Below are 17,080 nucleotides of genomic sequence, written 5' to 3'. Positions count from 1 at the left end.
ATATAGAAGAAGAAGAGTGGTACCATGAGAAGTAGATCGTATAAAAAGAGCTGAGTCATAGGAGCTAGAGGTGAACCCGAAGTCATGAATGGTAGAACTGAACGTAGCAAACCAAGCACGAGGCGCCTGCTTGAGGCCATAGAGAGCACGCTGTAGTTTGCAGACCTGATGAGGTTGAAAAGTGGACCCAGGTGGAGGTTGCATGTAGACCTCCTCAAGAAGATGACCATTGAGGAAAGCATTTTTGACATCCATCTGAAAGAGCCCCCAGTGGCGAGCAGCAGCAACGGCAAGTAAACTGCGAACAGAGGTAAGTCGAGCAACAGGAGCAAATGTCTCCTCATAATCAATACCATATTCCTGGTTGAAACCCTTGGCAACAAGACGAGCTTTGTAGCGTTCAATAGAGCCATCAGAATGTGTTTTGATTTTGTAAACCCATTTGCAGCCAATTGCAGTCTTGCCAGGAGGAAGATCAACAAGATCCCAAGTATGAGCTTTGTCCAAGGCCTGGAGTTCATCAGTCATAGCTTGCTGCCAAAGAGGATTAGTACAAGCCTCACGATAGGAGGTAGGTTCATAAGTAGAGAAGGCAGCAGATCCAACAATATAATCACGAAGATGGAGAGGAGGTTGAGTTACCCGGCGTGGTCGACCCGTAGGAGGATCGGTGGGAGGAAGAACCGGTGGAGAAGGAGGTGTGGCAATAAGAGGTAGACCTTCAGAGGGAGCAGGCTGGACAGAATCAGGAGTCAGCAAGGGCGTCTCGATGAATGAAGACCCTGTATCAAAATCAGCAGAGAAAAGATCGATGGAAGGATTAGTAAACAGTACAGAAGTGGAAAGTGTGGGTAGGTGAAATGAGGAGAGCGAGGAAAACATTTGGTGTTCCCAGAAAACGACATGGCGAGAGATACGAAGACGTTTAGAGATAGGATCCCAACAGCGAAAGCCTTTATGTTCAATTCCATATCCAAGAAAGCAACAAAGACGAGAACGAGGTTCAAGTTTGGTGTGTTCATGAGGTTGAAGAAGAACAAAGCAGGCAGAGCCAAAAACCCGGAGATTGGCGTAAGGAGGAGGAGTGCCATGCAGACGTTCAAAGGGAGTTTGATTAAGGATGACAGGGGTAGGAGCACAGTTGATAGTGTAAACAGCAGTGAGGGCAGCTTCCCCCCAAAAGTTTTCAGGACAGGAAGAAGACAGAAGGAGAGCACGAGTAGTGTCAAGGATATGCCTATGTTTCCGTTCAGCGCGGCCATTTTGCTGGGACGTGCCAGCACAAGAACGATGAGGCAGTGTACCATGATGCTGAAGAAAGGAAAGGAAATCTGAATCCCGATATTCCATGGCATTGTCAGAGCGAAAAATTTTGATGACTTTAGAGAATTGGGTGTGGACCATTTGGGCAAAGCGATAATAAATGTGTTTAAGTTCAGACCGATGTTTCATGAGAAAAAGCCAAGTAAATCGGGAAAAATCATCAATAAAGACAACAAAATAACGAGATCCCCCCATAGTAGGAGTAGGGGAGGGTCCCCAAATATCCGAATGTATAAGATCAAAAGGTGCAAGGGAAACAGAAGTACTTTTATTAAATGATAAAGCAGGTTGTTTAGCAAGTTGACAGGGTATACAATCGAAATGATCGGGAATTACATGACCCAACTGTCCACTAGAAACCAAAGACTTTAAGCGATTAACAGAAATATGCCCTAAGCGACAATGCCAAAGATGAAAGGGAGATAATGAGGAAGTTGAGGTAGGAGCAGCGATCTGAGGAGAGGTAGGAACATGAAGGTGAATGAGTTCATAGAGACGTCCATGCTTACGGCCGATCCCAATAGTCTGTCCCGTCTGAGGGTCCTGTACCAAACAATCAGTAGCAGAAAATGTGACAGTTAGACCAAGTTCACATAATTGACCAATGGAAATAAGATTTAAAGTGAGAGCAGGGATATGATAAACTTGAGGTAGAGATAAAGAAGAGGTGGAAACAGTACCAACATGACGGACAGACATGAGGGAACCATCAGCAGTATGAATGGAGGGAAAAGGAGGAGATGAGGAGGAGGAAGAAAAGATAGTAGAACTGGAGGTCATATGATTACAACAGGCAGAGTCAAAATACCAAGAAGAGTTACCTGGGATTACAGACAAAGCAGTAGGAGGAGGTGTACCAGATGAGGAGAGAAGTTGTTTGAGCATGGCCTCTACATCTGTCGGAGAAAAGCGAGATGTAGACGGAGCAGGTGACTCAGAGAACTCCGCAGAGGCAGAAGCATCAGTGTGATGAGACTGATTCCCGGAAGCAGCAGCAGCAGTGTGATGAGACTGATTCCCGGAACGATGAAAGTTTCCCCGAGAAGAGCCACCGCGAGAGGAGTGGCTGTTGGAGGATGATCGGGAAGGATTGCGATAACAATCCTGTTGTAGATGACCAGGACCAAGTTTGTTGCAGTAGCGGCAGGATCTGACGGGGCAGTTGACCAGGAGATGGGTTGAAGAAAGGCCCCGATTCTGACAATAGAGGCAAGCAGTGGGCCGCTGGGTAAATGATGGCCGGGACGGAGGAGTGGCAAGAACAGAGTCCACATGATGAGTTTGAAGTGTACCAAGACGAGTCTCCTCTGAGAGCAACTCAGAAATTGCTTGTTCAAGAGTGGGCAATGGATGACGATGAAGCAGAGAGGCACGTACGGGCTCAAAGGAGGAAGTAAGAGCCATGAGAAAGTGCACCAATCTTTGCTGGTTGCGATAGATAGTAAATAAAACAGCATCTTCGTGGTTATGCCAAGTTGGTTCCGAAAGAGCAAGCTGATCCCAAACAGAGTACATTTGAGAAAGGAAGTCATTAATGGACTGAGTGGATTCTTGGCGCATGCGATGAAGTTGGTTCTGAAGTTGATATTGATGGGCAAGACCAGTAGTCTGGTATCGTTCTTTCAAAAAATTCCATATGTCTTTTGCAGGAGTATTTACAGAGTCAAGCTGAAAGCGACCAAACTGAAGACTGATAGAGGTAATAGATGTATTACGAAACCAGGTAATGATTTGGTAATTTTTACTGTCCCATTCCTCAAGTTGGTCTTCATATGTAGCAGTATGAGCAGTAGTTTCAGTAGTGACACTGTCTTTAACTGGTTTAGTCACATCCCCGGTGACAATTCGCCAGAGCTTCTTGCCTTTGAGGAAGGAAGACATGGCTTGGGCCCACAGAACATAGTTGGAACCATTCAAAATAACGGAAATGGGATGGGAGGCATCAGGACGATCCATAATACGAGTTGAGTAGGATTTAAAGCAAGAGGAATAGACCTGTAGGAGCAAAATTAGGTAAAACAGAGTGTACCAGTGAGTCCGGAAGGTCGAAAATAGCCAGGAAAGGTATGCTGGACAGAGATGATGTCAGCAATGATGTCAGCGGCGCACGTTAGCAGGCTGCAAGAAGGAGCACGTTAGCAGGAAGCGGCAGCGCACGATAGCGGACAGGCGCAGGCGCGGCGCACGGTAGCCGTTTTGGCGCACGCGGGTGCACTTTAGTGAAGCGGCGCACGAAAGGCGCACAGTAGCAGGCGCGGCGTACGGGAGTGGTAGGGCTGACGTCAGCCGCGGTTGTGTGGGCGCGTGGAGGCGCGTGGCGGAAGCAAGGTGCAACAGATGGCGCGTGCGGGCGCGTGTGAGAGTGGTGACGGAGGTGGTGACGCGCCGAAGACAAAGGTGGCGCGTGAGGGCGCGTGGAGCGTGTTCTGAGGACGGGCTTGGTGCCGTTGGAATCGTGAGGAAATTCCGAGCGGTTTGATGTATGCCACTGTGTACGGGACTAAACACCAAAATTGAAAATTGCCAGAAATGCAACACTGGGCTCTGATACCATGAAACAATAATTTGAGAGAGTGATAGAGAATAGAGAGAGAAAGACTGAATTGTTCAGTTGTTATATATCTGTGTAATTACAAGGAGATTTACACCTCTCTTTTATAGAGAGGAAGAGGGACATTGGGTGCCGTTGCACCGAAAGCATAAAGAGAGAGAGGGGGAACAACAATTATGAAAGCATAAACATAATAATGGACTACAATGATGACTAACACTACTAATATACAATATGAATATACAATATACTAACAGAATGTTTTAACAAAATAAATCTATAATTTTTAATTTGATCAATTAAACCAATCTCTTATTTTTGTTAAGTAAAACCGACGAAAAAATAATATTTTAGTTATTAAATTCAATGTAGAAATACATAAAATGTCTAAAATTTTATTTTTTTATTGAGTTTAATGACTAAAATAATTATTTTTTATCGATTTTTTTTTAATGAAAATAGCCAAATTATTAAGGTTGAAAACAAATAAAAAAATGTAGAGTTTAAATTAAAAAAATTAAAAATTCAATATTTATATTGTTATAAGGATTAAACCTTCGAGTTTTTTCTTTTCTTTTTTGTAATTTCCCCAATAATTTTTCAACATGAAAAATTAAAATTGAACCCATATTGATCTCTACGCATATGAAGCATTATCTTAGAGGGTTTTCATTTTCCCTATTGTTCCTTGCCTTTTCAATTTAAAGATCTGTTTGACTAGGAAAAAATAAAATAAAATTAGTCAAAAAAACAAATAGTTTTATTGATGCAAAGCATAAGTACGTGGAGTGAAAAATATGGTGGAAAGTGAAAGTAATAGAATCTGATGTCAAAAAAAGAAAAAGAAAAAAGTGAAACTAGAATTTATTTTTTGTATTCATTTGGTTAAGATTGTTTTTCTTTTTAGTGAGAAAGTAATAACAATTGGTTTTCTGATCTAAATTCTAATGGTAAGTGTCAGAGGGACCGCATTGCAACAAATTGAAAATGTAGAATCAAATTGTTCAAATTAAAACTACAGAGATTAAAGTGACATCTCATTTAAACTATAAAGACTAATAGTGTAATTTTTTTTTTTAAAAAAAGAAAAAAAAAAAGAAGAAGCAATGAACTAATGAGTGATTGAGAACACTCCATGATTCAAGGGATTAAAAACCCATTCAGTTTAGACATTTACTTCACCCACAGAAATTTGGTTGAGTTCGTTTTCAACATAAAATCTCCTTAAAAAAATTTCATTCTTGTTTGTCATTATAATTTCAATAAATGTTTTCTGTTATACCAAACAGCAAAAACATGTGAAAATCAAATAAACAGAGGATAGTTTAAAAAAAATGCCCCAGTCCGACTGAGCTGGGTGTTTTACATCTTAGGCTTCAGAGCGCTTTAATTGGAGCTCCTTCGAGGAAAATTATTGAAGACTAGGGCGTCACATTCACAGGGCCACAAGACTTCTCAGTCTTTGGCTTAAAACTTAGAAGAAGAAAAATTCAAAGTCTAAAAACATTTAGCTCGTTCGGGAAGGTAATTTGGACTAAAATAACTATACAAGACAAAATAGACTATTTTAGTCAAATAAGACAAAATATCACATCTAATCCATAATTATTTTTTTTTTTCTCACAAAAGTCAAAAAAAATTAAAAAGCCTGTTCCAAATCTACCGGGTCAAACTGACCATTTTGCCGGCATGCTCATGAGCCGGCCATGCAATATACTTGGCAAAAAAAAAAAAAAAAATTTCACCAAAACACAGCCATACATTTCTTTGCTCAATGAGGCTTCCAAGCTTAAGCTTGAGCATGTCATGGCTAGTACACAATTTGCATATTCATCTAGTACTCTTATGTTGTTTGAGCATTCTCAACTCCGGCTTTACTGCTACCACATCCAGCTCCTGGCTAATGGGGAACGAGTCGGACCAACTTTCATTGCTAGCAATTAAGGCCAAAATAGTTGAGGATCCACAGCATGTTTTGAGCTCCTGGAATGACTCTATCCACTTCTGCCAATGGCAAGGCGTTATGTGTGGCCGCAGGCAACAGAGGGTCACCGCCTTGGACTTACAGTCCCGGTAACTGGTGGGATCGATATCACCACACCTTGGGAATTTAAGCTTTCTGAGGGAATTACTGCTTCAGAACAATAGCTTTGGCAATGAAATTCCCCCGGAAATTGGGCGTTTGTCAAGGCTGCAGATTTTGCAACTGAACAACAACTCAATTGGTGGCCGAATTCCTGTAAATATATCTCGTTGCGCTAACCTTATTTTCCTCAATGTTTCTGACAATGGGCTGGTAGGAGAAGTTCCTGTGGAGCTCGGATCCTTGTCAAAGCTCGTGATAGTAAAAATACACAAGAACAATCTTACAGGGAGTATCTCTCCTTTTGCGAATTTGTCATCTCTTCGCGGATTGTCTTTATCCTACAACCACTTTGATGGCAACATTCCTGATGGTTTCAGTCGATTGAAGAATCTTTAGCTGCTTGCACTCGGCGCAAACAACTTGTCTGGCACCATCCCTCCTTCGCTCTTCAACCACTCTTCTCTCATAATGATTGATGTCATTATGAACCAAATTCAGGGAAGTCTTCCCTGGGACTTGGGCATCACTCCTCCCAATCTTGAACACTTCAACATTGGTATTAACCATTTTACAGGATCAATTCCGGTTTCAATATCGAATGCATCTAAACTCCACCGCCTAGAAATGGTTGAAAACAACTTTACTGGAAAGGTTCCTAATTTAGCGGGGCTCCAAAAGCTCAGTTGGCTAATCCTTACAGACAATCAACTTGGATCTGGGGAAGCTGAAGACTTGAACTTTATCTCTTCTTTGATCAATGCCACCAATTTACAGTTTCTGGGCGTGAACATGAACTATTTTGGCTGCAAGTTGCCAGAGTCCATCAGTAATCTCTCGAGTAATCTTCAAGTTTTGTATCTAGACAACAATCAGATATTTGGAAGCATTCCAACCGGAATTGTAAATCTTGCTGGCTTGCAGAGTTTGGACATGCAGTTTAACCAACTCACCGGTAGCATTCCAAGTGGGATTGGAAAGCTTCAAAATTTACATGAATTGAAGCTCGGTTACAATTCATTGTCTGGTAACATTCCATCCTCCCTAAGAAATCTAAGTTTGTTAAGTAAACTTTTTTTAGGAGTCAATAATTTTCATGGAAGCATTCCTCCGAGCCTAGGGAATTGTAGTAAATTGCAAATGTTGCTTCTTTCTCAAAACAATCTTACTGGTGCCATACCAAAAGAAGTTGTTTCTATCTCATCCTTATCTATATCGCTAGACCTATCCCAAAACCAATTGAGTGGTTTTCTTCCCACGGAAGTTGCAAATTTGATCAACCTTGGTTACTTGGATGTCTCGTACAACTTGTTATCCGGTGAAATTCCGAGCACTCTAGGCAGCTGCACAAGCCTGGAAACACTGCATTTGGGGAACAACTTTTTCAACGGAACCATTCCTTCTTCTTTGAGTTCCTTGAGAGGCCTTGTAGAGTTGGGTCTCGCAAGCAATAACTTGTCTGGTGAAATTCCTATGTACTTGGAGAGCTCCACCTTGTTGCAAAATTTGAATTTGTCTTTTAATAATTTTGAAGGTGTAGTACCAACACAAGGTGTATTCAGTAATGCAAGTGCAATATCAGTGGTGGGAAACAGTAAGCTCTGTGGGGGTGTAGCTGAATTGAAGCTACCTAAATGCAACTTGAAAGTGGATGAAAAGAGGAGATCAAATAGTGTCTTAGCTTTAGCACTCTCTATACCCTTTGGTTTTGTAGGACTAGCTCTCGTGGGGTGTGTTCTATATCTTTGTTCGTTTAGAAAGAGAAGAAAAGATACTCCTTCAGATTCATCAAAAAATTTACTCCTGAGGGTGTCTTACCAAACTCTTGTTAAAGCCACTGATGGCTTCTCATCATTCAATTTAATTGGTGTTGGTAGTTTTGGATCTGTGTACAGAGGAGTTATTGATGGAAGAATTGTCGCTGTGAAGGTAATTAACCTTTTACGACATGGAGCTTCGAAGAGTTTTGTATCTGAATGTGAGGCATTAAGAAACATTAGACATCAGAATCTTGTCAAGGTGCTAACGGCATGTTCGACGATCAATTATCAGGGTCATGACTTCAAGGCCCTGGTTTATGAGTTCATGGTCAATGGGAGCCTTGAATAGTGGTTACATCCAAATTGCAATGAAGATTTGTCAAATGAAGAGTTTAAGAAGCTAAACCTTCTTCAGAGACTAAATATTATCATTGATGTTGCTTGTGCCCTGAATTATCTTCACAACCAGGGCCAAACCCCAATAGTCCACTGTGATCTTAAGCCAAGTAACATTCTTCTGGACAAAGATATGACAGGGCATGTTGGTGATATTGGGTTAGCAAAATTCCTTGCAGACCATGCCACCCATGACTTGTCTGCAAATGAAACAAGCTCTGTTGGCGTAAGGGGAACAATAGGTTATACTGCTCCAGGTGAATATGATTTCATTCATTCATAATTGTTTCATGCACCAAAAGGTGTATAGAAAATTGCACAGGGTGATTTGGGCCACACATTATTATTATTATTTTTTTTGTGCACAGTTCTCTGGCTTTTTATGGAACATTTCTGTCTTTTATATCCAATATTTTTTTTTCCCCTTACAAATGCATTTTGCTTGCAGAATATGGTATGGGAAGTGAGGTCTCGGCATACGGTGATATCTACAGTTTTGGCATCCTCTTGTTAGAAATGTTTACTAGGAAGAGACCCACCGATGAAATGTTTAAAGATGGTTTAAGCCTCCACAGCTTTGTGAAAGAGGGTTTGCCTGGCAGTGTATTGGAGATTTTAGACCCAATACTTTTTCAGACCGAAGGAGAAGAAGAAGAAGAAGAGAGCTTCATAATGAGTGAAAAGACTGAGGAGTGGTTGAGTTTGATACTTGAAATTGGAGTCAATTGTTCTTCAGAACTGCCTAGAGAAAGAACAAACATTAATGATGTTGCAGCTAAATTGCATTCCATCAAAGACACTCTTCTAGGTTCTGCCTAGAGATGAATTTATGAGGGAATCAATTGGAATGTCATGCTTTTGTCTTAATAATCTCCTTTCTGGAAGAGATTACATGTTTAATAACAGCCTTACTTCCACATTGGTTGAGCCAACTCTACGTTTGGTACATTTACGCTGTGTTTGGTTGGAGGATTTGAGGAGAGATTTGGAAAGGGAAAGGGAAAAGTTAGGTGAAATGTAAATAAAATACACCTACATTTCACCTAGTTTCACACACTTTTTCCATTTCCCTTTCCAAATCCCTCCCCAAATCCCTCAACCAAACACAGTGAAAAGGAATGTTACTTATTCAAAGAAAGTGTTAGAATTTGAAATGTGGTGATCGGATTTATTTTGGGTGTGATTCTCATTACATCAAATTTAAATGTACATCACAAATTCAAAATTTACATACGTTCTTTGCACGTGATTTTTTTTCCCGGTTCAAAATGCTAATAATACATGATGGAGGGATTACATTATAACAAAATTCAAAGTATAGAGATCAAATTATTTAAATTAAAATTAGTAGGACCAAAATAAAATTTCGCTCAAAATAGAGGGATCAATTCTATAAATTACCCTTTTTATCTAAAACTACAATTCTATTTTGATTTACCCATCAACACAAATCCCTAACCATGTATTGGTCCGGCGAAATCAATCTGTGAGTTCTTTGTCTTCATTCTCTTTGTTTGTTTATCAAATTCTAATAATGAAAGACTACAGTTGTTTTCTCTAATTGCTTTGCCATAATTTGTGATCCTTAATTTATTGCAGGATATAATTGTTTGGCCCTAATTATCAGTTAGGGCTATAATTGTTTAAGTTACTTAGCACTGTTAATAATGGCTTTTCACTGTTGTAGTTGTTGCCCTCAATTAGCCCCAATTATGGTTGTCGCCCTAATTAGTGTTGTTTTTGTCCATGAGCTTATATGGGTATACAATAAATCAATTTTAATTCTATACTTATTGCTATTTTTCCATTGGTTTGGTGCTTCAATGGAAATCTCTAATATTTGTTCTGCTCAAATTTATGAAAACATATTATTTGCAGATATTAGTCATTGTGAATTTGTGTGGATTTTTTTTATTATATAGCTATTCCTCTTAGGCAGTATATTTTCGGATTGGAAAAAAGAAAAAAGAAGCAAAAAGTAAAAAAAATTATTCAATCTCAATCGAGAGTGCTTGCTAAATTTATTGAAAGCAAGAAACAAATAGAAGGGCCTCTCTCAACAGTTTGCCTAGGACCCCTTAAAACTCAAGGCCGGCCCTGACTCCTTGACACCAGTTTGAATACACCTGCATTTACATTATATATACACATTGTGAAACAAACAAACTCATATTATTGGCTAACAATTAAAAGGTAAATAAACTTGAATCACACAAGTATATTACATTATCATTCTCACATGGACTAAATTGGAAATAATCTGATAATCAAATTATGTATACACTTTGTGACATATAGGTTCCCAGTTTGAAGTTAAAAGTACAGGCATAATCCTCTTCCTTTTTGACCAAGTGTTTACCATTTCACACAGCTTTGACAAGCATAAAGCTTCATATTGTCCTGAAATTTAGTTACCAAAGAGCAAAAATGAGATGTTAAGGGCATAAATATAAACTCATTCTAGATTGGTTTGGCGGTTAACATAATTCATGCAGTTCAAACACCTAAAAGCATTATTAATTATTTAAATCACCATTAATCAAATTGAATCTCTTAGAATACCCAAAAAAGGGCATGGTAGCCAATATTTTTAGAGTAACACTATACAATGAAAAAAAATGTAATCAATTTACTACAAAATGACATGACAAGTGTTGATTTTATTAACTTAAAGCAAAAAGTCAATCAAAATGGATTAGATTTTGAAAACTGTCATTGTCATACTATTTTCGTCAATAGTCATGAATTCTATGTGACTGGGAAAGGACAAACTAATTTGAAATCTCACAATAGAAAACATGCCGTGCTTGCTCCCACCATTGTCCAATTATCTTTGCGGCTTCCTGTTAACAAGGACAAATCATGGAAGATCAAAGCCAATGCGATAGAACTATAGGCGTAATTCTACAGAAGAAAGAAGTTAAAAATATTGAGCAAGACCTTTTCAATTTCGTACCTTGTTTAAAGTTCATCTTGAAGGAGTTTGTTCTTGACCAAATGAAGTTCATGGAGGATATTACTAATGCTCATTCGACCTTGTGGAAACTCTTTAGAGCATGCCACTCCAGTATGGAGCATGGAAATTAGACATTCACCATTCTGTCACCATTGTTCACTTGAATTGATTCCCAAGTACTGGCAGCAACAGCAGTATCTGCTGCTGTTGCTCCTTCCTCTTCTTTGTCATTCTCTTGGAGTACCGGGTCTGCAATCTCCATCACATGGTCAGGCAAGGCCATCCTAGCAAAGCTATGAAGATTAAGGCCTTCCTCAAACATGCTATCAGTGGGTCTCTTCCCTGTTACTATCTCCAATAATAGGATCCCATAACTGTAGACATCTCCATAAGTTGACATCTCACTTCTAAGACCATACTCTGTGTAACATGCCCGGGGGGTACCCGCGCGCGTTAAACAGTTCGGACCCCCAAGATCTCTTTGATCTATTCTCATGAGTGCAGTGTGAAACCTAGATGAGAGTCCGGATTTGGCAACTTTTATTGAAAATTCATTTTATTGCAATTTTGTCAAAAATGGACTGCGTCATCAGATCTCAGAGTCGCCACCTAATATTTATTTTGGGAAAATTAGGAAACCCATGACTCGTGCCAAGGCCACTGTTCGTCGTAACCAAGGATGCTTGGCTCGGAACCTTAGGTATGAGAGGGGAAGGTCAATAATGAGCACCCCCGCCCACCCGATCAAAGATCGGCCTTTACTAACCATGATATGAATTTTATTTTATTTATATGTTCATGTTCTGATTAGTTAATAAATCCTAAAATTTACTATGTGAAGCATACAAGTATAGACTATGCCATTCATTTTGGAACAATTTGATATCATGCATTTTGAAAGAGTTTTGACGATGTACAACCCAAATAAATTGAGTTTACAAGCATGAAAAATCAACATCATTCCAAATTAAGCAACACAACCTCCATCCACTGGCATTCATAGAGTTATATCACATAAGCAACTAGCCTCATGGTAGAATGCTAGACATAGTAAGAAAAACACACACACACGGGATGCTAAAGCATAAAAACTCACATGTTTGATGTCCCACGAACAAGCTGCAAAACAAAGTTAGTAAAATATGCATGATCTTATATACAAAACCCTAATGCAATTCACTCATGAGATGCAACTAAAGATTCGGCTTCTAAAATATGATATGTGAATCATCTCAAGAACATGAGGTAGCGCACATAATCACATAGGAATTGATTAAATTCACAAATGCAAACTTAGCCGAATCAAGATGCATGAAACATGGATGCGAAGCATAACTATGATGAAAAATAAATATGATGTTTATGTACAAATAAAGAAAGCAAGTAAAAGAACGGGATAGAAAGAAGCGGGGCGGGGAATTATTACAATATTTTAAAGAATAATTACAAACCAAATTAGAGAGGGAGGAGGAGAATATTACAACAAAATAAAAACCTCACAATACACTCAAAATAAAATAAATAAATAAAATAAAAGCTTCATGTTCTTTAGAACCACCGGCGAAAATTGGTCAATATTGGGAGATTACGCCATCTTGTTCGGAAGAAGCTAACCGACCGGCCAAATAGGCCGGCCGGCGAACTAGGCCAAGCAAAACCTGTCTTGTTGCGAAACCAAGAAAAGGAACAAACAGAAAATATGTAGGTGGCTTAACTAACCACTACCGGTTAGATTAAAAAAATCGAAAATAAATATAAAATAAAATAAAGAAAAGTGCAAACTCACAACATAAACCTAAAACAATAAAACAAATATAAGATAGAACATGCAAAATTACAACAAAACTAATATGAGACTAAAGTATGCGAATAAAAATAAATAAATAAATAATTATGAGCTAAACAAACCACTAGGATTATAACAACACACTATGAAATATAAAGTAAGAAAATAGATATGAGATAAACAAACCACTTGGATTATAACAAAACACAATGAAATAAGAAGCAAGAATATAAATATAAGATATAAAATATAAGAAAATGAAAGATTAAAAATTCACCTTCCAAAGAAAGATTGAACTTCTTGATTTCCAAACTTCCTCTTGATCACCCTCAAGTGTAGGAAGTGTGTTCTCAAATCCTCAATTCAAAATTATGGAGTTTATGGAGTTTGTGGTATGGAAAGTGGCTAACTCTCTAGTTTTCTCACTTTCAATCACTAAACATTCTTCCTTATGATCGAGGCGATTGATCTTTGGCTATATCAGAATTTTTGGAGTGGTTTTGGTGTATGGAAATGAAGAATTTCAGTAGCTATGGAAGGTATGGGGTGTATATGGAAGATAGGAATATTTTTGGCTCAAAAACTCAAATTTTCTCTCTTTTTTCACTCTTTTCTCACTTCTTTCTCTTCAATTTCGTGGTCCTCCTCCTCTCTTACAATATGATCATTCTATATAGGCAATGAGGGAGAGTAAAGGTCAAAAAGAAGGTGGGAGACAAGGTGGGAGACAAGAATGTGATAGGAGGGCAAATTTTCAAGGTGGTTGCATGGGATACTCCTTTATGGATGCAAACAAAATATCTTTTTGACTATGGAGGTGTTGCGGATCGTGGGCACACCAGGGGACACTCACAAGCAAAAACACAAGAGTTTTAACGTGGTTCGGCAAACCGGCCTACGTCCACGGGAGCGATGTTGTTATATATCAACAAATGGAGGAGATTACACACTCTCAACTCACTGTCTCTCTATATAACACACTCACTCACACTCTCTGACAAACAGAAAAATAGCTCTCACTAGCTCTCTCTGTTTTGTGCCTTTCTCTCAGCAATGTGTTTTGCCATTTGCCCTGTCTACAACTCACCATCACCATTCCATTTTATACACCTTGGAGTAGGTGGGAGTGCCATTGGGTAGCCTCCATGCTTGACTTCGGCAGCCTCCTTCTTTGACATGGTTGGTAGCCTACTTCCTTGTTGACCAACCAAGGTGTGTTCACAAGACAATTTCCCCTTCACATGGGGTGAATTCAACAAATCACCCCCTCAACCCATGTGAGGTGATCCACTGCACACACCGCTGCTAATCTTGTCACGCCCAAATTCAACAAAGTCTGCATCTCTTCACTGAGATGCTTGCACCCCCTTGCCTGGAGTGCCCGGCACCCCCTCACTGGGGTGCCATGCAAAGCTTTACTTTGCAACTCTTTGAGATGGCATCTCTCCCTTCCATCCAGTCTTGGAGAGATCCCAATATGTCTCTAATTCAGGAGCAAAAGAAACTTTCTTTCCTGGGACATGCTTTGCTGTCTTGGTCTCTTTGCTCTGAGCTGTCTTTAGAATTGGCCGCAATGGCTCCGTCTTGTGCACCTCCGAACTGCCTCCATGCGTTCTTGTACACTTTGGTTGCCATGTCTGCTGGGCCCTATGTCTCTTCTGTGCATGTCTTGTACGTCTTGCCCGGTAAGTGACAGTAGCTCCGTCTGTCACAACCTTCTCCACAAGCCTGTACAGATTCCCCTCCAGTCGTCCATGTAGCATCACCGTATCTCCATGGATGACTTTGAGATTTCCTTTGCTAGATGTGAAGCTATAACCTTTCATGTCTAGCATACTTAAGGAAATTAGATTCTTCTTCAGTCTTGGCACGTGTCGGACTCCATCCAACGTGAAAATTTTTCCATCTTCCATTCTCAGCCGTACTGTTCCCATGCCAACAATCTTACTCACAGTGTTGTTAGCCACTCGAACAATACCTCCATCCTTGGCTTGGTAGGTAGAAAAAAGTTTCTTATCCATGCATATATGATATGTGCTTCCGGAATCTAAGATCCAGTCAGGTTTCGTCATACTCGACGAAACTGTAAATGCATACTCATCCTTAGCATTTACTGCAGCAGCGACATTTGATGAGCTCGCCTGTTCCTTTTGTGCTTTGTCCTCCTTGAGCTTTGCACAGTCTTTTATGAGGTGATCCTCCTGATCACAGTAATAACACTTTCTCCTGAAGCCTGACCTTGATTGCGAACGTCCTCTTGATTTGGATCTACCCCGTCTATCATTGGACCTACCTCTGCCTTGCTCATTTTCTGAGGCAACCATGGCATTTCCTTCTGGGTGTTTGCTACTGCTACCTTCCTGTTTCTTCATCGACTCATGAGAAATGAGCGTAGCAATCACCTCATCAAGTCCAAGAGCATCCTTCCCGTACAATAGAGTTGTCCTGAGATGCTCATATGATGCAGGTAGAGAGACCAGCAAGATCATAGCCCTATCTTCCTCCTGGGTCTTGTCTCCAATGGTGTCCAATTCCATTGTGATCCTATTGAACTCGTCCAGATGTTCTGTGAGGTTCGCACCTTCTGGCATTCTAAGTGTATATAGCTGCCTCTTTAGAGATAACCGGTTTGTCAAAGATTTTGACTTGTACCTCATCTCTAACTTTGCCCATAGCTCCGCCGGATCTACTTCACTGATGACTTCCCGGAGTGTGTTGTTCCCGAGATACAACTGAATTGTACTGTTTGCCAATTCCCTCAACTCCTCCCACTTGTCATCCTTTATGTCTTCCGGTTTGTTGGACTTTTTGAGAAGAGCTTTCACCAGACCTTCTCGTGTTAAAATGTTTTTCACCCTTTGCTGCCACAGGGTAAAGTCATTACTACCATTAAAAGGCTCAATCATGAAACTTGCGCCTTTTCCTGCCATTGTAAATTTCTTCCCTTTTTAAAGAAATGTCGATGTAAGAATCTGACCGTACGGATGGGTCCGGAATATTTCAAATAGTTGGAACGCACTATTGGGTCGCCAAAAACGGACTCCGAATGGCCTAGATCTAGCCAAAAGAGTTTGAATGCCTCCGATTCAAAAACTAACCGTACGGATGTGTCCGGAATACTCCAAATAGTTGGGACTCACTATTGGATCGCCAAAAACGGACTCCGAATGGCCTAGATCTAGCCAAAACAGTTTCAACGGTTCAGATTTGCTGAATCTGGTGCGCCTGAGAAGCACCAGATAATTCCTCCGGATTGGCAGGTCAACGGCTCGGTCAACGGCGCAGGCGGCGCGGTCAACGGCGGCTTGACGGCTGGTCAACCCGGCTTGGTCAGCGGCTCAGGCTGACTGGGCTGACACGTGGCTGACACGTGGCTGACGTGTCGGCTGACGTGGTACGCGCGTGTATTACACGCGCCTTCCCCCACTCGTCTTCTTCCTCCGTCAGCGCGTGTGGCGCGTGGATGAGAGTGGGACCACGCGCCGGGTGCCTTAACGGCGCGTGTGGGCGCGTGTCGAGACTGTGACTCACGCGCCAACTTCTAGGAGCGCGTGAGGGCGCGTGGAGGGGCTTCTGGGCTCTGTTTTTGCTGTTCTGGACTCCTCTCCTCCTGACCTTCCTCCTGGTATGCTCAAAAGTGGATTTCGACCACTTCGAAATCTGGACACTTTCGGAAAAAACTCGATTTTTCTCCACCCGGGCTTTGATACCAATTGTTGCGGATCGTGGGCACACCAGGGGACACTCACAAGCAAAAACACAAGAGTTTTAACGTGGTTCGGCAAACCGGCCTACGTCCACGGGAGCGATGTTGTTATATATCAACAAATGGAGGAGATTACACACTCTCAACTCACTGTCTCTCTATATAACACACTCACTCACACTCTCTGACAAACAGAAAAATAGCTCTCACTAGCTCTCTCTGTTTTGTGCCTTTCTCTCAGCAATGTGTTTTGCCATTTGCCCTGTCTACAACTCACCATCACCATTCCATTTTATACACCTTGGAGTAGGTGGGAGTGCCATTGGGTAGCCTCCATGCTTGACTTCGGCAGCCTCCTTCTTTGACATGGTTGGTAGCCTACTTCCTTGTTGACCAACCAAGGTGTGTTCACAAGACAATTTCCCCTTCACATGGGGTGAATTCAACAGGAGGATGATTAGGTATAATGGAGGATGAGTGGATGCACTTGAATGGCTCAAAAAATGGGTAAATGGGTTG

General features: G+C 40.7%; 1 protein-coding gene and 1 long non-coding RNA gene across 3 annotated transcripts; one reads left to right on the top strand and one right to left on the bottom strand.

Moving 5' to 3' along the window:
- Window positions 1-5,374: 5,374 nt before the first annotated feature.
- Window positions 5,375-9,045, top strand: LOC114285049 (uncharacterized). Its single transcript, XM_028228043.2, is given in 2 exon segments — window positions 5,375-8,370; window positions 8,562-9,045. Coding segments are annotated over 2 exon segments (3,093 nt in total). The 5' UTR covers window positions 5,375-5,648; the 3' UTR covers window positions 8,933-9,045.
- A 1,076-nt stretch (window positions 9,046-10,121) lies between these two features.
- On the bottom strand, window positions 10,122-13,659 carry LOC145793611 (uncharacterized). Of its 2 annotated transcripts, XR_014333899.1 has the most exons (4): window positions 11,070-13,659; window positions 10,902-10,956; window positions 10,339-10,513; window positions 10,122-10,239 (listed from the first exon to the last, which is right to left on the bottom strand). It is a non-coding gene; the product is annotated as an uncharacterized LOC145793611 (long non-coding RNA). The 2 variants fall into 2 exon arrangements; XR_014333898.1 differs by lacking the exon at window positions 10,122-10,239 and having other exon boundaries at window positions 10,267-10,513; window positions 11,070-13,658.
- Between the last annotated feature and the right edge of the window lie 3,421 nt (window positions 13,660-17,080).

The sequence above is a fragment of the Camellia sinensis genome, chromosome 1, assembly GCF_055761805.1.
Source record: "Camellia sinensis isolate YWXY chromosome 1, ASM5576180v1, whole genome shotgun sequence".
Taxonomy (NCBI): Eukaryota; Viridiplantae; Streptophyta; class Magnoliopsida; order Ericales; family Theaceae; genus Camellia; species Camellia sinensis.
This window is presented reverse-complemented; position numbering and strand designations above follow the sequence as displayed.